Consider the following 21,203-nt stretch of genomic DNA (forward strand, 5'->3'; position numbering starts at 1 on the left):
TGTGTACACAAAACCACAGCACCACTGATCTGGACTTTTCTGTTCTTACAGAACATTTCATATACTTATGTTCCCCTTTGCTGTTAATTCAACTTTCTCCGATAGCAATTACACTGAAAGGCTGAGTAAATTGAATGGGATTGTGTTTGACATTGTGGAAATTGGCATACAGGCTTCTGCTGTCAAAATGGATTATTGAGCTTTTGTTTACACACTTAAAAGTGTTGCTTAACTGTCCAGCAAAGTGCTAATGGTGGATTGCTGGCGATATTGAAACAACACACGACTCAATCTTCCTTTTCCTTCATTCTATGCAGCGGTGTGTCTAAAGATTAAAAGTGCAATCAATGGCATAGGATTCCCTGAAAATAGGTTTAAGCCAATTAAATATGAAAATGATGACTTTTTTTTTGCAGGTTGATGCAATAGACAGAGTCTAAATCGTCCATAGGTGGGAATATGTGTGTGAATTGCTGTCTGGGATTAGCTGTGACAAATAAAGTACCTTACTTGATGAGGAAGGCAATACAAAAAGTAGATGGCTATATAACAGTACATACATGATTAATTAATACCTCTCTGACCGTGCTAAAACTAAGCATTATTAACTTTAGACAGATTATGCAATAGTATTCTATCTACAGATTCTTCGAGTGGTCATAATGTCCCAGTGTACAAACATAGGTATGGAGCAATAATAATGCATCACATTTTCTTTTACTTACTTTTTACATTTACTTTTATGGAAATTCAAAGAAGTTAAAAATAATAATAATAATAAAAACAAATAATAAATAGAAGTTTAACTTCAGGGTTGATGTGATAGCATTTTTTTTGGAAATGAGTTGATTACATCTAATTCCCCTCGTGTCCTTATTACGACGTTTTTGCCTGCTTTGCACATCATAGCCTGCAACATGAGAGAGCTTAATTTTTTCCGAATCGACCACTAAAAGGCATTCATCTATGCTTTCATCCTGCAGATTTGCTGTAGCAAGTCTGTCCAGGCTAACTCCTGCCTCGGGGTGCAGAATGATCATTCCAAAAACCATCCCTGAAATTCTTACCATGTCTATGTCTATTGTTTCTCCTTGACTCTGGTCATTAGCTAAGCTTACTTAAACACTAATTACAACATGGTATGTTAGAGTAGTGCTTTTTTTTTTTTAACTAGCCTGGTGCAGCATTGCACAGACAGACAGAGAGAGAGAGAGAGAGAGAGAGAGAGAGAGAGAGAGAGAGAGAGAGAGAGAGAGAGAGAGAGAGAGAGAGAGAGAGAGAGAGAGAGAGAGAGAGAGAGAGAGAGAGAGAGAAAGCTTTTAGGATAGGATGAAGCGATGGTGTAGTCCAGGGTATACGCGGTATACGGAGTATACCCACTTCTAAATCCCCCCCTGATGCACACCGTTCAACCAAGATTATATTGGCTAACCTTTGGCATGAGGACTGACGAGCCAATCGGAGGCAGAGTAGGGCAGGTCATGTCGAGGAAAACAATCCTTCAAAATCAAATGTTCCCCCGAGACACAAAGGCGACCCAGAAATTTAGCTCAGGTGAACTGATTTGCTCTCATACACGGGATACTTGATTGTGACGTGGGTTCGATTCCCAGGGTGGACGCAGCTGGTTACAAACTATACTCCAGTTAAGTTTTATAGTAGCTAGGCTGGTACTTGATTTTTAAGTACCGGTAAGTTAAAACACAAGAATGGGGACACATAGTTTAAGATTCAGCACAAAACAATACTGAACTGTTTTTCACTCTTTTTGTAAGTTGTTCACTAAGTATTGTAATTAGTTTTATAACATATACTTTATGTTTGCCTCATGATAAATACATTATACATTATTTCAGGCTGCTTGTTCAAAACTGTTCTTAACAGGTCACGATAATTTTATTATTGTGAGCAAGTACAAATGACGGATTTCTAAAAGAGGACGGTTTTTTTTAACTTAAAATTTTTTGAAAATTGAGAGTATACCCAATTGTCCACGACACCACTGGGAGGAAGGGACAACTGCTTAAGGTAATTTGGGTACAGAAAATGAACATCACCGCAGGAGCCAAACTCACAGACTTCTGTAAAAGGTAACTTCTGGTCTAAGCCTGCAGGATCGCACTCCCCCACGACTATTGCTGTGATAATGCAGCCTACGCCTCGTGCATCACTTTATTCCACCTCCTGGTGATCTATGGGGGGAGGGTGGAAAACAAAAATCCCACAGACTTTTTCACGCCTACTGAAACTGGAGCTGGGAATGAAAGAAAACAAATAGATGGGGAAAGGGTTGTGGGTTGTGGCGAGGTGTTGATTGGTAAGAAGCAGACCGATACGCACGTATATAGAACATCTGAGTGTTTCTCACTTTGAATTGATTTTTCAAACACCTGTGGAAGGAAGACCCCCTGCAGCTACAAACCCCCTGACCTGGTTAAGTGATTGAGCCTGAAACACTTTATTCTACATTTCTATTTTTTCACTTTTGAGGCTATATTAGCAATTGGATGTTGAAAACAATCGTACACAGTAAAATTGCCAGTGTTATTTTAACACTGAGAGAAAAGTGTTTATATGTTTATATGCAACACCAACGAGTGTAAATCTGATACTTTTCAAAATGTTACTTTTTTCACTCTTAACCAGTGTTACTCTAAAAATGTATCGTGTAAAAATGTACACTGGTTGACTGTGAGTAGTGTTGAAAGTACTAAAAATTGAACTCAATCTATACTTTACTCTGCTAAATGGTACTTCATTTATATTGCATTTTTCTTCCTTAAAAGGCCCTCACACCGCTTTTTATTCTGACTACCGATGACACGGCATCAGGAGCAACTGGCTCAGTATCTTGCTCAAGGATTCTTTGACATAGTCACGCTAGCCTGGGATCGAACCCACACTCTCAGGGTTGCAAGATGACCTCTCTACCACTAGATGTGTTGCTACTGAAATGTTGACAGAGTGCTGGAAATTGGGAACGTTGTTCCTTCACCGGAAATGAGGATGTGGTCAATTAAATCTTAACTGACTGCGGAACGAACGCGGTGCGTTTTCCGTACGGCCGCCGCAAGGAATAGAAAGCGTGTCAATTCACACCAGCTGCATTGCGCACTGCATGTATGTAGGTTTCCGCAAGCGTTACTTTTTTTCCGGACGGCGCATGCGGATTTTCGTGAAACTGAAGAAATTACACGCACAGGAAGTCGAGCGTCTGCATCAAGGTAGATTTGGTATATTTCAAAATAAAACCGTTTGCGAACTTGTTTTTTTTTGGCAAGGGAAGCTAGCTAACTACATAGCATGACATGAGTCGGACATTTAAGACAAAAAAACAAGCTCAGAATGAATAAAACATGACGAAATAACGTTATTTTAACACAAAACGTATTTGTCTACCAAGGTAGAAGAGCCATGTTAGAAGTCCCAGAAATAATGTCCAAAAGCATATCAATGTGACAACAGGCAAGTGTGGCTATTGTTTACCAATAGGACGCTATACACACAGGTGTGAACTCAACTCTCCAGCGTGAACCCCCGTGTTCTTGTGGTCTGTCGGGTGCAGATTTCCGACAGCTCACGCAACGCACACAGTGTGAATTGCAGTCCGTGCGGAAAATGCACCTTGCCGGTTCCGCAGTCAGTGTCAATTGGGCGTAATTTTTTATCCCAACAGCGCGGAAATAACACTGCTTACTGCATATTTGATCGAACACTGGGAATTTAACACTGACCGATTTGATATGTAGCATCAATGGGAAGCTCACAAAAAAATATTTGAAGCGTTTTTTCTGACCTGTTAAAGATCCCGGAAGACGTCAAGTTAAGTGAATTATAGAAAATGACACAATCTGTTGAAAAATGAGCACAGAAGAGAGTCGACAACAGATAAACAGCAGAGTTGCATGCAGAGTGTTGTCTGTGTACATCTAAACAAACTGCACACATGGGGGAAATAAGAGTACGCGAGTGAGGCCGGGACTGCGGCTGATGTCTGCTTGGGGCCCCAGTAGCTCAAAGTGTTTTCTAAATGCTCCTTAATCTCTCTATAAATGACATCTTTGCTTTCCAGTGAGCAGTGTGAAAAATGCAATATGTCTGTGCCAGCGCCTGTGGGATTGTGGTGCCTGTGTGAATAGGGAACAGGCGGCCGTGATTCGGAGCTAGATGAGCTTCAAGTACTTTCTCACCATCTTTAATATCATGAGTGGAACATTTTGATGCCATGCGTTACACTGTAGCCTACACTCTGTGCTTCAAGGTGCCAATAAAATGTGGCATAAATACTGTGCGCTGTCTTGAGGTGCTGATTCAAATAGGAACAGTGATTTTTCTCCAGTCGTCAACAGCACTTTTCACAAGTCATTTTAAGTGGTTTGTCAATATGCTGTTTGCTGTGCTCTCCCCAGCCTCTGACATTTCCTAAATCAAAGGCACCCTAAAAGAGGGCAGAATGTGACGCGGGCTACTCATTATACTGCTTAGCTGCCAAAACACATCTCCATTAAAGCACAGGAACAAAGAGGCAGCGCATGTTCATGTTCATGGCTCCTCATTTGCCAATTTAATGGCCGCCAGCCCATATGAGATCCTTAAAGAACCATAGAGACATTTTGATATTAACTCATTCACTGCCATTGACGACTATAGACGTCAAAAATTCATTTGAACTATCTCTATTAGTTGAATTTTTTTTCCACTTTTGTTAACAACAGTATGAAAACCTAGATTTTTTAAATTGTACATTTACAACAGATATCAAATTTGCGATTAATTGTGTTAACTAGTGAAGTCATGCAATTAATTGCGATTAAAGAATTCAGGCGATTAACATTTTTAATTGTAATTAATTGCATGACTTCAATAGTTAACTCATGATTAATCACAAATTTGATATCTGTTCTAAAAGTAAAACATTTTTTTCTAGGATTTCTTACTGTTAACAAAAGTGGGAAAAAAATGTTAAACCAATAGAAATAGTTCAAATGAATTTTTGACGTCTATAGCCGTCAATGGCAGTGAATGAGTTAAAGCCTGCAAGGACCGCATACCTGCAGCTATCGTACCCTCATCTCATTATAAGCAGCCACTGGTTGAACCTGGTGATTACGGGAGGAAACTCGGAGGGGAAATTATGCGACAGAGCTGATTCCATCAACAGTGACACAACAGCAGTGCTGGAAGGTCAAGATGGTACTTAACAAAACATCAGTGGCAGCTGGTTCACACTTTGTGAGCTCTGCCAGGTCTGTGACCTGAAGATGGAGGATCATGTCATTTTGGTCTGGAGAGATGAGCATGTTTTGAAAAGAGCTAAACAATAAGGCAATAATACTTACACCCCTAAACACATCCTTCAAATATGTTTCATGTCATAAAGATCACCAAATGTATTGGTGGACCAATCTTGGCATATGTTCCATTCGGCTAAGTTGTGTGCTGTGCTTCAACAACATTGTAGCAAAAAGAACGAGGAAATATGAAGGCAAAATGTGATAACATAAAAATTATTCATAAAAGCGTTGAAGGCGAAGTCAACCCCCAAAAATGATTTACAAATTCTTTGTATGTGCTCCCTCCCGCTAGTCTAAATGTGAAATTCTTGTGGAGTATGAATAATTCAAAAATGACATCACAGTTGCTCACAGCTCAGGTAGTGACCGATCACGCCTCACCTGTTTTCTGACTTTTTTTATGTTACGTTCGCAAGCTAAGCCACAATTGTTCGTTACCTGAGCAACTACAATGTAATTTTCAGTTGAAAGTGGCAAAATGGCTGCCCCTTGAGATGGAGGGAAACGGGGGTGATTTTGCTTCTTAATTCATATTCCACAAACACAATATTAATCAGAATACCAATTTTACACGAGCTGGCTTGAACATATTATTGTAAAGACAATTTTGGGTTGACTTCCGATTTAAGCAGTGGACATGCATTAAAGGTTTTCCTTCTTTCTAAATCCATTTATTATACAGTATATTTAATCGCATTAAGTACAAATACACTGTGAAAAAAATCATGAACTTATGGTTGCCAATTTGTGTGTCCATCTGATCCGTCAGCCCAACTTTGCCATTCAAAAAGCCAATTGACTAGCCACATTTTGTATTGTGGTTGTGTGGGCTGTTTCTGCCAACACTCTCAAAAGATGAATTGAAACAGTATGTTAGCAAATGCGCATTCACTACTTAGATTTGTTTTCCACGGTGGCTTACAATTAAATTCGAGCTGCAGCAAACAAATATAGTGCTTTCTCCTGTTTTACACCAGTGAGCCAATGAATAAAAACGTATACAATGTATTGTATTTGGGTCATACCCAGACTCCAGCCAGCAAATTATGGATAATGTGTTTTTTTCCCCCCAGCATGCACCTCATCATTTTACCAGCATTGATACAATTTTGTCAGACAGTCAAGGGGATGGAAAGAGACTGCTATTATTGAGTGCAAAAAAAATGGGTGATTAGCTTAAAGCTGACTCCATTTGCAGCTTGCATGACAGGGAGAGAATAGCAAAAAAAAATGATGACGTACATTTTCTTGACTGGGCTAAAAGTTTAATTTATGAACAGTTTGTGTAAAGCCTGCAGATAAGTATTTTTTTTTATTACATTTTTTATTATGCATTTGAAATCCTGTTTGCCCTCCCCAGTATCTTTAGATGCATGCAGAGATATTTGTGGTGTCAGCAATTCTAAGGGCAGCTGCAGGCAAGATAGAAAGTAGATGAACTAGATATGTTATGGAGGGGCCAATTTTTACCTCAGATTTACTGTAATAATCCCTATGGAGACACCTGACTATTTTGCTAAAATTGCATGCATTCACTGAAGCCAGCATTGGCTTGAGTATTAAAGAGCGTCTCTCAGCAGTCGAACATTACAGTCGCCACAGAAATATGATTCTGTTTGAATGGAAGCAAAATCAGTTCTTACCTCAACCCTCACAAAAAAAATGTATGCATAAATGATATTGAGATATGATGCAAAGGTTGACTTCTAATATTGGCAGCAACCAGGGCTGGACTGGCCATCTGGCATATAGGGCAGATGCCCGGTGGGCCGGTGTCCTTTGGGGCAAAGTACCTGAATGAAATTCCAATTTAGTGGGCAATTATTAGATCAAAGTTTACACACATGTACTTTTGCAGCAGTTATGTGACATTGTTATATAATTGATAGAATAAAAAATACTTATACATGGTACAACACACAGAAATATTCAATGTTATTTAATTCAGCCATATGCAAATGTCACACCTTTTGATGCCTGGCACATCACTATTCAAACAAAAGAGATTAACATAATCATGTAGTTTGTTTGACTGTAATTACTTTTAGCAACATGACAGAGCATTGACTCACAGGTAAAATAAATATATAAATACATAAATACATAACAGAGAGACTGTTACAATTATTATTATTATTATTATTATTATAGTTATTATAATAATTATTATAATTATTATTATCATTATTATTATCATTATTATTATAATTATTATTATAATTATTATTTTAATTATTATTTTAATTATTATTTTAATTATTATAATAATAATAATCATTATTATTATTATAAGGAATGGTTGGAAGTTTTTTCCCAAAGTCCAAATTATAACTTTCTCCCAAACAAAACATACAAGTAACATAAATAAATACCGAAAAATGTACAGCTAAATTATGTGCTTGCCTGACCATTTTTGTCCGTGACCCGAGTTTGAGAAAGGTTGGATTGAAATGGTATGGATTCAACAAGACTATAGGACAAGTTTCTTAGTTGGACTTGCGAATGAACACGTCTGTATCCCAGCAGGGCTAAAGTGTCGTTACACAAATTCTGCACAGTCCGGACAATATCGTAGCCCAGACGAAGCCTCCAGCTCTCAGCAGTCATTCTGGAGTCTCTGGTCGTGGAGTACTTGTAATTCCATTCAAACGGAGCAGACAAATTGCTTTTGGTGTTCCTTGTAATCCATGTCTGTACCCTGTCCTCCATCTCTAGGCCAATAAACTGGTAAAGCTCATTGGCCATGTGTTTTGGGTTAAATGCTAGGTCTTCATATCTCACTAACAGATAGCGACCCTGCAGCCAAGCAGGTCTCAGCAGTCCTGCTTCTGCCGACGCCAACATGTCCTTGCAGGTGCTGGTGATCTGCGATAGGTCCACGTAACGCGGTTGCCGCCCTGTCGCATTCCATATTTTCCAAGCACGAAACTGATCTGAAAACGCTGTAATGCGCGAGGCGAGAATGGCCCTGGGGTCCCTCACCAGGTGGATGATCTTTAGGTCCAGACGTGGATCTTCGACCAAAGTTCGCAGGTCCATCACCTCGGGGATCCGAACAGTCTTGATGGCTATGTGGCCCCTTGACAGACACGACCTTGACGCCACAGTAAGGTTCAAGATGCCACATTTCTTGGTACACCAGCTTTCTTCAGGTGGATCAAGTGCTGCTCCATTCCCTACTTCCAAACACACGGGAGGAGAACAAAGAGCATGACTAGAACTTCTACGAAAGAAGGAATTAGTGACATGGTCCTGAGGCTCAGGCCGGATGTAATTCTCGATAAAGTGAAGGTCGCATTTGTACAAGTTGAGCAGGAGGTCTCTGTACGCTCCCAGCAGGGCCCGGCGGTCCAAAGTACGGCGAATCCTGCCGCTGGAATTTGTGAAGGCCTGCTGGACGTGGTAGAGAGGTTCAAACATATAAAAGACCTCAGGGTGCTGGTTGAGTAGCTGACCAGTGAAGGATGAACCGCTGCGTGTGGTGGCAAACAGCAGGATGTGCTTCTGAGGGGACTCCATGGACATCCAACTGTCATCACACAAGGTTCTCCAATTGGATTCTTTGAGGAAGAAAAAAAATCGGAATGTTTTTCAGTCCAAATGCAAGTTAGAGGGGAAGTCAACCGTAAACATTTCTTGACAATGGTAGGTTAGATGTGACCTCACTAGCCTAAACATGACATTTTGATTAATATTACATTTGTGGAATATGAGTTATGCGGCAAAATTGTATCTCAGGGGGCGGCCATTTTTCCACTTGCTGTCGACTGAAGATGACATCACAGTCGACTTTGGGCGAGACACACAGTGGACGACCAATTTCCAGGCACATGAAAACAATCAACCCTCTACACCTTGAAATTTAGAGTCTGCAACAAACCTACAGTGTTTTTGGAATGCAGAAATATATCAAATATAAATGAAAAATGGATTGTTAAATTATTAGCCGAACTGCTAAAAGAAAAACTCTCCCATTAATTGAGGACACTATCAATGTGTTCCAATCAAAAAACAAGAGCTTCTTAGACAAGAGCGTTTATGTCGGTTCTGTGTTCTTGGACCTGAAAAAAGCAAATGACACTGTTGACCATAAAATTATTTTAGCAAAATTAAAAATTTTCATAACAAGCTAAATTTAAACTGGATGTAATCAGATTTCAATAACCAAAAACAGTGCGTTGTGGTCAATGGTGTCAAGACATCCTACCTTGAGTGTCTTGAAAGGGTTTCGGAAGGCTCCATACTTGGACCACTTATTTTTTCACTCTATGTACTGTATATGATCTACCAGACCAATGCAAGATTACTCATATAAAAATGTACGCTGACGATGCTCAAAATGTTTACATTGGTTCTCATTCTCATACCATCACTGTCTTATACAGGAAAATATGAATATAAAATCTGCTTCTTCTCGACCAAGAACCATGACATCAGATTTAGATGTGCGAATTCTCTTCCTGGAATTGCCATAATCAGTCGCTAGTGATGTGGAACCTTGGCAGAGTCTAACATTGTCAAATGTCAACCAAGCTTCTGCTCAAATTGTACAGGTACCAAATGACCTGCCGTTGTGGGCCTCAGTCCAAGTCATCCTGGCTTACTCGCACTGGATAGCATAAGGAACACGGTCGAATGCCTTTTTCCAAATCACACATGGTGGTTAGGCGAACTTCCAGGCATGCCCCAGTACCTTGGCAAGCATAGTGCATTGGTGGATTGCAGGTCAGGAAACTGGGCTCACCTCACCAATCTCCAGGAATACATCAGAGAGTATTATGCTTTCCTGTACAGTATATAATCTTTACTGCTTCTTGAAAAGGAGGATCACAACCCCAGTCGGCCAATCGAGACAGTCCCTGACATCCACACGATTTTCAAGAGACAAGTGAAGCAAGAAAGACCTTATTTGGACACTCTTAGCATTTCCAATCTTGAATGAAGTGGGATTGGCTATTTTATGTGTCAATTCTTTAAGAAATAATCACATAATACTGTCAGTGAGCTTTGAGTATATAAAAATATTCAACCTCTTGTGAACGACTTCCTGACGCGTAAATTCTCGAGGGACTATTTGAATCATTTGAATACAATTGTTTTAAATTGAGAGTTAATCTCGACCATCGATGTTCGCTAGGAAATGGTAAACAACAGAAAGCAGGCAATAAAGTATCAATTATTTGATAGAAACTGTTGTTCTTGTGGTTACTATGGGGACTTATGAAATGCCGAATCGCTATACATAGCACAAACAGCTAACATGTAATTACTGCTGATGAGGAGTTGATTGCAAATGAGCGTGCCAGTAACAGGCACAGCATAAGAAGGGATTAATGGAGGAAAAATTGGAGGATGATTGTAAAACGAATCACGAATCTTATTTCTTCTTCCACACCTCTCCATGGGAATTCATCGGGTTAATGATGTGCTCTTCTCTTTCTTTGGCTTCAACCGCAGCATGGTTCCCTTGTCATTAGACCTGTCTTGACTAAACTCACTTTCTTTTGTCACAAAAATGGTATTTGTTCATGTTTATCTCTGCCACCACCACTGACGTGATCTTCTCTGTATTGTTCATGTTGGATGTTTGCACTGGTTGTGGTACCTTTGTGATGTCTGTTCTGACACTGGTAAACACCCTGACACGGTCCAGCCAGCGAGTCCCTCAGGGTGCGAATGGCCGTGTACTGGACCCCCAGTGAAGCACACACCAGCAGCAGCACCGTCTTCCAGGAGCACTCCATTCTGTTCCTCCACCCCGATGCCTCTACATCCTTCACACTGATGATGCACACAAATACACAACAAACACACACATGAAATGAGATTTCATCTTGATTGATTTGGTCCAACTTTATCCAAGCACAGCTTTTGCTAATTTCATGTTTCTGTGGTTATGCTTTATGGCCCTCATAATATACAGGCTTTTTTCTGATTTTTAAACAGCTTTTGAATGTCAGTTTTGGGTGTTAATAAAAACTCATAGCCCGGCGCCCGTGTGCTCAGCGGACGCATCTTCGTTTCCGCGCCGGAGCAAGTCTAGTTTAGAGTGTTTGGGACCGCGTTGAGCCTTGCTGGGCTTCAGCAGGCGGCACACCCGACAATTTGGTGTCTGAAAGTAGAGTGAACTCGGTGCAAAAAAGGGCAAAAAAAAAAGAAGGTGTTCGTGAATTTAGAAGACCGCGCTACCTCAAAAAGGGGTTCTGGCGTATTCGATTGCAACCCTCCAGCGCATCTGGCAGTTTGGTGATCAAAATTAGACTGCATTTTAGACTACTTAAAACCAGGTCTAACTTGTGGCGCAGGTGGTGTAATGTGATTTTGTTGTATTTTTTATTTATTTTTTAATGCAGGCAGACAGATTGACGTGATGGATGTCATCGTATTTCATTCACACATACACACGGACGCACAATTGGGTGTGCGAGGGGGTCTCAGACTGCACAAGTCACATCCACAAGGGGAAATCTTGTAGTTTACCTGTATAAACACACCTTGTGCACTCCAATCTCATGCACGGACCCCAGCAAGTCAATTTACGCTTCCACAATGTCAAACAACTCGACCACCCTGATTTGAAAGAGAATGAGAGGAACTCTTTCAACTTACCAGGTTTCGGTTCCATCTCACTTTGGAAACACCAGGGAATACTCCTTTATAGTTATATATTAGCATACACTATTTTCATGGTATTTAATTCCATATTGTGCAAAAGGTGTAGCAGTGCTATGACTACTGTAACTAGTTGGGGCCTCTCCTCGTCCCCAAGCAAAGGCAAATTTAAAAAGCCCTTTTAACATAATTACATTTTAATAACTATTTAAAAATGATTTTCTTATCTTGTTTTCTTGCTTGTGCATCTGAAGTCCCTTTGAAAAGTGTTTTCTTAAAGATTTTTTTTCCTAAAGGAAAACACAGTCCCAGACAACAAGATCAGTATATCAGACACACAGTAGCATTTTTTTCTCAGTCAATTTTCCTCTCTTATAGGTAATTTAGCCTGTAATAGCAGCTCAGATAAAGACCCACATGCTCTGTAGCTTGTCTCTGTGAATGAAAATGCTCAACTTTCTCTTGCATACTTTTAACCTCTTTGACGTAAGGAAGTAAAAGTATTTTTCAAAAGATGTCTATAAAATCCACCGCCATCCATTTATCCCACTCCCTGTGCATGATAAAAGCCACGGTGGATATTCACCTAAGAGCCCCGACCCATCACTCAAAGTGGCTGTGCACAGACGACCACAATCAAAACCACAAATAAACGATGCATCATTTCGCTGATATTATAGCTCCCTTTTTGTCTCCCTGTTTTTCAAGTCTGCTCCTTGTTCATTATTGCTGTATATGTGTCCCCGTTGCAGACTAATATCTGCGTGAATTGGTCGCATTGAGCTGAGATCAGCTTTTGATGTTCCATTCATCACAAACGGCATCGAACATAAGACATTAACTCTGCGGGTTGGAGAAAGAAATAGATCTGAAATCATAAGCAATTCTGTTTGAGTATAGTTACAAGCCAACAGCAATTACGAAATCAAGCCTTCAGGGGGAAACTCTTTCTTCATACATATGGAATGACAAACGTGACCTCTCTTATTCTGCTTGGAGGAAGAAATCTACAAACATGACTGCGAATATTCTGTGGCAGGTGATGCGTTTTGGAAAAGAGCTTCAGGGTGTATTTAAATGAACAAATCCATCTTTTAATAACGTCATCACATTGTAATATAACGTACAAAAATGCTATTTGTGTGGCATTAAAGAAGAGACATTTTGCGCTTTTGTGGATGAATGCTATCCATTCATCTATTGTCTGAACTTCTTATCCTCGCGAAGGTCACAGCCTCTCTTTGGGCAGTACACTCTGAACTGGCTGCCAGCCAATCACAGAGGATGAATACCATTATTATTCAATCTTTATCTTTCAATAAACATCAATTCCAAACCTTTATACTACAATATAGCAGTTCAAAATAAATATTTATCAATATAAAAACTTGAACTAAAATACATCATACTCACCAGAGATGCTGATGCAGACACTTTCTGTGTAAGCTAACTGTGCCACTCATACATACTGCTCTGAAAGTAGCCCAAAACCCCCACAAACCAGCTAGCAAGAGTGTTATTTGACCTAGCCTCATAAAATCCTGTTTTTCTTGAAAATTTTTAAAAAGTGGTGAATCTAAAATCTGATTGGGTACAAAAAATAATAAATTCAACTTTACTGTTGATGTATTGGAGTTGACAGGTTAGAAAACAAGTGGGAAATAATTACTTTTGCCTCTTACTGCGCTGCATAATTGATAGGAACAAAATAATAAGACTTGGGAATAGAAAGTGAGCAAGTTACACATTACGTACCCATTGCAACATGGAAATTCGAATTCTCTACTGACAAAACAATGAATAGCAATGCATGCACCTACATTCCCACACAAGTATTTTGTACAAATTAATACGTTCCTTAAATTAGATGACATCTTACTACATAATTTAGTAAATAAACAGCCGCGCTCAAGCTTAACCCTGATGAGAACAAGCACCATGGAAAATGGATGAATAGATGGATAAACACAGTACTATCTACTGAATATTTTTGACTAATTGGTTTCCCGCCATGATAATCTTTGACTCCAAAGAAAACAAAAATGTTTGTGGCTGTGCTTTCGCTGGCCGGAATGTGATGTGTGAACGTGAACTGGCTGGCTGACCTGTGTGATGCCACCGCTACAGGTTTTGTTTTTCTTTCCAGTCATGATCAAACTGTTCCTCACACCCTGCTGCCCTCCGGAGAAGGAAGACAGATGCTTCAGTGATTTAGAGCATATTGATATGCAAGTCTTCTGTCCTCCCCTTGTTTATAAGTGCCACGCCACAGACCATGCCAGTGTGTCAACAGCTGGAAGGGGACCACTGTCTCGTCTTTTTATATCGCTACAAAATGCACGCATACATCCCACAATAGAGGCTCATAAAAGCCTTTGCAAGACAAACCAGCCAGGTGCCAGTAGTGAAGGAACACAGGTGCTGCCGCTGAAATCACATAGCAGTAAAGGTGTTGAACATAATGGCATTCGTGCAAGCTATGTGGAACAAATGAGGTCAGAGGTAGATGATGAGGGAGAGATTTAGGATGCAAGTGATGAAGAAAGATGAGGCGCTTATGATTTTTCCAGTACACCGTTGCTCAGTAAAGTCTTTCATAGCCAGGGAAAAGCATCAGCTCTTTATTATGAAATATGATGATGGCCAAATGTCACACACATATTCTCCCTGAATGGATAGCATTTCATAAGGCTCAACATTATAGCAGCCTATACGATCTTGAACATTAAACATATTTTCTCTTACAGGTGGCATTTCAATTCATCAAAACATCGTTAAAGGGAGTAGTGAAATAATAGAATGCAACAAGTCTGAAACACACGCACACACACACACGACGGCGCCTCGGAGAAACCACACTTTGCAAGCCTACCAACAATTACTACCAATTATTATTTGGAGTGAAAAAGCAGCAGCTAGTGAGAGAGGCATGCAAGAGTGGCTAGCAAGAACTAGCGGGAGAGGCTAATGGGAGAAGCTAGCGAGAGCAAAGCAGAGGGAGACAAACGGTAGGATGTCTAATCACAAGAGTGAGCGACGACCACCTGTGGACCCCAGCTGTGGAACGTAAGCAGTAGTTGACCCGATGGTCCGACACGAGCTGCAAGCACCACCAGAGGCTAACTAAGTTTGTGAAGTTCTTCTCCTTTGGGTATCCGTTAGCCTGGAAATCCAGACTCACTCGCGGCTTTGTCGTAGAGTGAGTCTGGTTAACCGTCCTATCAGTCGCGTTTCTGAGGCGGGAAAACCCTGAGCTAACAGACAGTGGAATGAACCAATGAGTGAAGAGCGGAGTGTCGTCAGAAAAGCGACTCGTTAAGGTCTTTTTTTTCTTTCTTTTTTTGCAGAGACGGAGTAAAAATCCAACATCCAGCCGAAGAGAGACAGTAGTGAATGACTTATGTCGCTGTTGCGGGAAAAACTTGAAGAGTGACGTTGCTCACAAAGATGACATCACGCAAATAGACAAATTTGATTGGCCGGCCTGTTTTCGTCTGTCCAGCCAGAGGGTGTGGCTCTCCAGACTCGGTATCCGTAGCAGAAAGATGTCGGCAAAACATGTCAGCCTCCTAAGGTGCAGCGCGACCTATGGAAACTAGACCTACAATTATTTTTTTTAAATGTACGTTGATGTGATAGAACATATTTCTTTACATATTAGCCTATTGAAATTAATAGTGTTTTTTTTTTTAAATGAATGAATTATTAGTTCACCACTAGATGGCACTAGATCCTACACACTGTAACTTTAAGGATACAACGCACTGCCAATAATAAAAAAAATTTAAGCAAATGAATAAGTCATAAAAGTTCTACAAAAAAAGTACGCCTTCTATTTTAAAAAAAATATATATTTATATAATAAACGGCAATCTTGAGGGTATTGGTTATCCCAAATTGCTTCAAAAGTGCCTTACTGCGGGATGAGAGAGCTCCACATGAGACAAAGGATGCAGCTTGTCCAGCATTACGCCAGTAAACACGTGCACACACGCACACGAAGAAAACACAAACAGCTCAGGAAAATTTAATCGGATTATAGCCATCGCAAAGATGCATTTTACTCTCGTACAGAGAGGGAGAGGGAGAGGGAGGGAGAGAGAGAGAGAGAGAGAGAGAGAGAGAGAGAGAGAGAGAGAGAGAGAGAGAGAGTGAGAGCGAGAGAGAGAGAGAGAGAGAGAGAGCGAGAGTGAACATAGAGTCAAACATTTGTATTAAAAATGTAAATTTGCATTTTAAAATAGGTATAGGCTAGGTGTAGGTGTAGGCTATAAACATTCCTATAAACCTCTCGTAAATGATGTGACGTGAACAGCCTGGACGGAACGATGAACTTCTTGTGAACCACGGACTGCAATTATAGAGGGGGGAAAAAAAGAAACAACAAAATGACAACACGCTGTATTGTGTTAGTGAGTGATATACTTAACAGTGCAAAAAGTCCAATCACTGCTCCACTTAGTGACGTTCATACTACAGTACAACGCGCGAAAAAGCCGTCAAAAGATAATTGTTTCCTTACCGCGAGCTTGTTTTATTGAGCTGCTGCTCCGGTCTTCTGTGGTGCTTTTGTTGTTGTTGTTTTAGGTGTGATGCTGAGGAGCCGGTGCAGGAGTTAAGGGATGGAGATGCGCCAAGGATAGCGAGCAGCGGGAGGCTGAGTGAAGACGATGAGGAGGAGGAGGAGGAGGAGGAGGAGGAGGAGGAGGAGGAAAGGGATGAAGTGTGTGTGTGGTGGGTGGGGAGGGCGTGGGGTGCAAGGGAGCACAACCGGAGTCTCCAGATTGGGTGCAAGATTGTATTGTCGAGCCTCATCCTTTCATGCTGTGCATGGTAGCTACATGTTGTGTTGCATACTGTCTGAATAAATAATGTCTGATTTAGTCCAGTAAACCAATTGATATAGTTTTGTACACAAAGGTCCTCTTGAAATGTGTTTTTCTTTTCTCCACATATAAGCATCAACAATTGCTTCTCACTAGGAACTTCAGCGTCATCAAATTATGTCAATGCAATGGTTTTAGCGGAGATTCTCTCTCTCTCTCTCTCTCTCTCTCTCTCTCTCTCTCTCTCTCTCTCTCTCTCTCTCTCTCTCTCTCTCTCTCTCTCGCCCACACACTGACACGATGACCTTTGTATTCCCTCAATCAAGCAAAAATGACTGCTATCATCATGTGTGCCGCCGACTTGCATGTACAGAGCACTACGTGCAGTTTCGTGGCCCCTGGGGGTCATTGTGGGTTCAGGTTCAGCCACTGACAGTCCTTGAAGGGGATGTTGGGGGATTCCGCCTGTCTTTAGAGATTGATATCCTGCTGTGACTCAGTCACAGTGGCTTAAGTGTCTTCACTGAACAAAAATTGGTTTGAATTAAAGATGTCTTTGGATTGTACGATCCATGTTCTGGATAAATTAGTTTTGGGGATAATTACCTTTTCACAATCCATTTGTGGCCATGGGTATTCATTGGTATAAGTCAGTTTCATGACTTAATGTTTTGAACCAAGTCCTCCATCTTCTATTGTCACTTGGAGTTGGAGAGGCTACAGACTTAGAAAGACATAGTTAGTTGTAAAAAAACAAAAAAACAACATGAAAAAAAAATAGCTCGTTACCCCAAAAAGAAATTGAACAACGTATATTTTCTTCTATTTTAATGCAGTGACATGCTGTTCTGTCACTATCATGTGATTCCTCTTACAGAGCTCATGCAGCTGTCTGCTTTGCTGATCTGCCACTTTTCACTGTGAAAATGCTGACATCAGAGAGGAGTGCACAAAACTGTACCTAACTGTACCGAACTGTACCACCTGACTGTCTAGACTCGATAGAAAATGATAATTGCACTTAGCTAGTGGCGCTACACTGTTATTTCTGAAGTGATATATTTTTATGTTAAACCTTCTGGGTCTGCAGGAGTATTTTTACATATGCCTTTAAATGCTTTGAAACCCTGCCAGGCACAACAACAACAACAAAAAAGCACACCTTTGAAACTGAAGTTTAACAAACATGTAGCCTACACAAAGTAACATTTCTTTAGCAGTATGGACTTATGATACATTAGCAATCAAAGGTTAAGCCAGCACACACAAAGGACAAAAAAAACAAAAACTGCCAAGAATACAAAACAAGCGATACAAGAGCCTCTTGTCCTTTACGCCTCTCAGTGTTGATCCCTTGCTTTGCCAGCTTCAAATCTCCAGTTCTGAGGAGCTCAACACCCCCTCATTTTCTGGCTAAGATTTGTATAGGAGAAAGTATATTTTTTTCCTCTGTAGTGAACAAACAGAATCATTCAACATGTTCGTCATATCCACTGCATGGGAGGAATACAAGTGTGTTAGATGAGCCTATGGATGTCTTGGAGTCTCTCTCTCTCTCTCTCTCTCTCTCTCTCTCTCTCTCTCTCTCTCTCTTGTTATTTTACATGTATTTTTGACTTTTTGTACCACTAACACATCACCATGCTTAAGTTCCACGTCTGACAGTTTTTAACACGTTAAAATGTCACCTCATTGTTAATGGAAGAACTCATCTTGGCGTGATTGGCCACTCTCTCTCTTTTTGTTGACTTTTGCAAGGCAGACAAATTATTTGTCATCAGCCTGAGTGTCAAGAGGACAATCAAGCAAATCTCCAAAACAGTCCCTGTATTCATGCCCTCACTCACTATAAATGCAATAAGCAAGTGAAAAGAAAATCTCATTCCACCCACCTAGTGTGCCGGCTGAGACAGCTAAATTTATTTCAGCAAATAACCGGCACAGTGCATAACTACACTCTATTACTCTATTATTGGCTGCTGTTGCTGCTCTGGCAACATTTGAGAATTCTTCTCAACAGCGGGCATGGTAGTTAAAGGTACCTCTGAAGAGCAAAGGTTTTCACTTCTATGTTGTAATGATTAAAAACGCATTAAAAATAATGCTGCCATAAACCAGAAGGTTTTTTGATGCTTTTTATTGGGCACGACCAGAGGCTGAGTATGCCGCACTCCCATATTTGTGCTCTGAGAAGCTTGATTAATTTTCCCATCTTGCGCGCCACCAGATAGTCTATCAAGTTGTTGATCTTTTGTATTATTACTTGAATAGTACCACCAAGGGGGAAGTGGTGGCCAGGAAACCAAAACGATTGTTGACACCAAAATGCTATATTTGTTGATTGATTGATTGATTGATTTATTTATTTATTATTAAAAAAAAATTCTGGAGAGCTCAGTTCATTCGGTCATTTTACCGATTTGACATGTCATCATCATTGCTCTCTTTTTTTCTTTATTTAATTTTTTTTTTTAAATATTTTTTATACATTTTTATTTTGTATGTGGGTGTGTATGTGCATGTGCGTGTGTGCGTGCGTGTTAGTGTGTATGCATTAGTTCACCTAGAACCTATTAAAAAATCCCATACCGTTCACCTAAACCGAACACTTCAGAATCCAGCCAGAGTCGTGAGGCCGTCAGGAGACCCGAGGAAGGACCAAAGAAAAGAAAGGAAAGGACACCAACATGCAAACCTCAATTGTGCCATATGTTATATGCATTTTGTTTTCTGCTATTGTGTGAACACAAAATCGCTGCCACAACCCGGCATCTCAGATCACAGGTCCCTCTGGTGTATTGCAAAAACAAAATGAGACTTCCTCCAGTGGCAACAGTAGAGACAGCTGGAGTTACATACAAGGCCCATTTGTAAAAGGCCCAAAAAAGGAACTTTAAGAGGCATTTGTGTTAGTTTTCATTTAAAAAAAAAAGGGCTATTAAAGAAGAAGTCAACCCAAAGTTGTTTTTTAATTTTCTAATTTTTTAACAATAATATGTTTTAAGCAACCCCACGAGTCTAAATATATAAGTGGAATATGATTTGAGTGAAGCAGTAAAATACAGCTGTTTTTATCCATCTCAGGGTGCGGCCATTTTGCCACTTGCTGTCGACTAAAGATGACATAAACAACTTAAACAAATTTTAATTCTTAAACAATTCTTGACAATAATATTTTATATGTGACCTCACTAGTCGAAATGTGACACTCATTTTGTATTACATTTGTGGAATATCAGTTATGAAGCAAAATCAGACCGTTTTTATCCATCCCAAGGGGCGGCCATTTTGCCACTTGCTGTCAACTAAACATGACATCAATGTTGCTGAGGTCTCAGGCAACAACCAGCCCTTTTTATCCATCTCTGAGGGCGGACATTTTGCCACGAAATAACAACCAAAGGCGCTATTCGATCATGTGTGACCTCATTTGATTCACAGGCGTGCTGGAGCTGGTCCCAACTGACTTTTAGTGTAAAGCGGGGTACACCCTGATCTGGTCGGCAGTCAATTGCAGGGCAAAGATCAAATTTTATTTTCCAAAAGTTTACAGTAGAAGCAAAGGCCTGTTTCAGTACAGTAATGTTTGATGATATTCAACAGTAGTATCAATAACATATATCCGAGAGACTGTCCTGTTGAGGCAGATATAATTTTGGAACCACCTTATATAAATGTATCTTTTATCACTTTCATGAATATGATTAACTCATTTGCTCCCCAAAACATATCTATATGTTTTTGTATGTTTTTTTTAATGTTTTATACTAGAGCATACAGAAGACTTTGATGCAGCCTCTGAACTGAATAGAACTCTTAAAGCAATGGTAGTTATTATCAAAACGGCCAGCGGGTGGCAGTAGAGTATAAGAGCTCAACCAGGGCCATGTTGCAAAAAGGCTATTTTCCCCAGTGTTTTAAACATATTTGTGAATAATCATGAATTTAGCTATATTCTAATGCTGATTGCTGCAAAACGGAAACAGATACAAATGTACCTTTTTCCCGATGCAAGAAGAAAATCTAATCTTTCTTTTGGTAGGTTTCATGTTTATAGCAATAGAACACAATATTCTGTGGGCCTTGCAAAATCCGTCAAAATCCACTAAAAACAGCCAAGAGTGAAGGGGGTTGCTTCAGTGAAAATGGCTGGGAGTGAATGAGTTAACAGCCAGAGATCTTTTTCTCTTCCTCAAAGTAAAATATTGCTCCTTATTAGACAAATTGACAGTTAGATAACAATGTACGTGTTTCATTGCCAGAAATTAGGTACATGCCAGGTTCTTATATATAAAAGTACTTATGTAAGAGTAATTGTGAACACTCCAACCAGGTTATTATAGACGGCTACTGTGATGTTGTTTCCAACAGTAAGTGACAAAGGCAATCATCAGAGGGAACTGTTTGCCCTTAAAAAGAAGTTAGATCTCACCCAACATTTCTCCAGGCACCCTGGCACCCATATTTGCCA

General features: G+C 40.1%; 1 protein-coding gene across 1 annotated transcript; it reads right to left on the bottom strand.

The window, feature by feature from the left end:
• Positions 1-7,401: 7,401 nt before the first annotated feature.
• Positions 7,402-16,551, bottom strand: LOC147175919 (carbohydrate sulfotransferase 1). The gene is made up of 3 exons (XM_086074023.1): positions 16,429-16,551; positions 10,900-11,075; positions 7,402-8,854 (listed from the first exon to the last, which is right to left on the bottom strand). Exons 2-3 carry the CDS (start codon positions 11,036-11,038, stop codon positions 7,686-7,688), a joined length of 1,308 nt encoding a protein of 435 aa, XP_085930149.1. The 5' UTR covers positions 11,039-11,075; positions 16,429-16,551; the 3' UTR covers positions 7,402-7,685.
• Between the last annotated feature and the right edge of the window lie 4,652 nt (positions 16,552-21,203).

This window comes from Leptonotus elevatus, chromosome 4 (assembly GCF_054856555.1).
Source record: "Leptonotus elevatus isolate MCC_2025b chromosome 4, RoL_Lele_1.0, whole genome shotgun sequence".
NCBI classification, from domain to species: domain Eukaryota; kingdom Metazoa; phylum Chordata; class Actinopteri; order Syngnathiformes; family Syngnathidae; genus Leptonotus; species Leptonotus elevatus.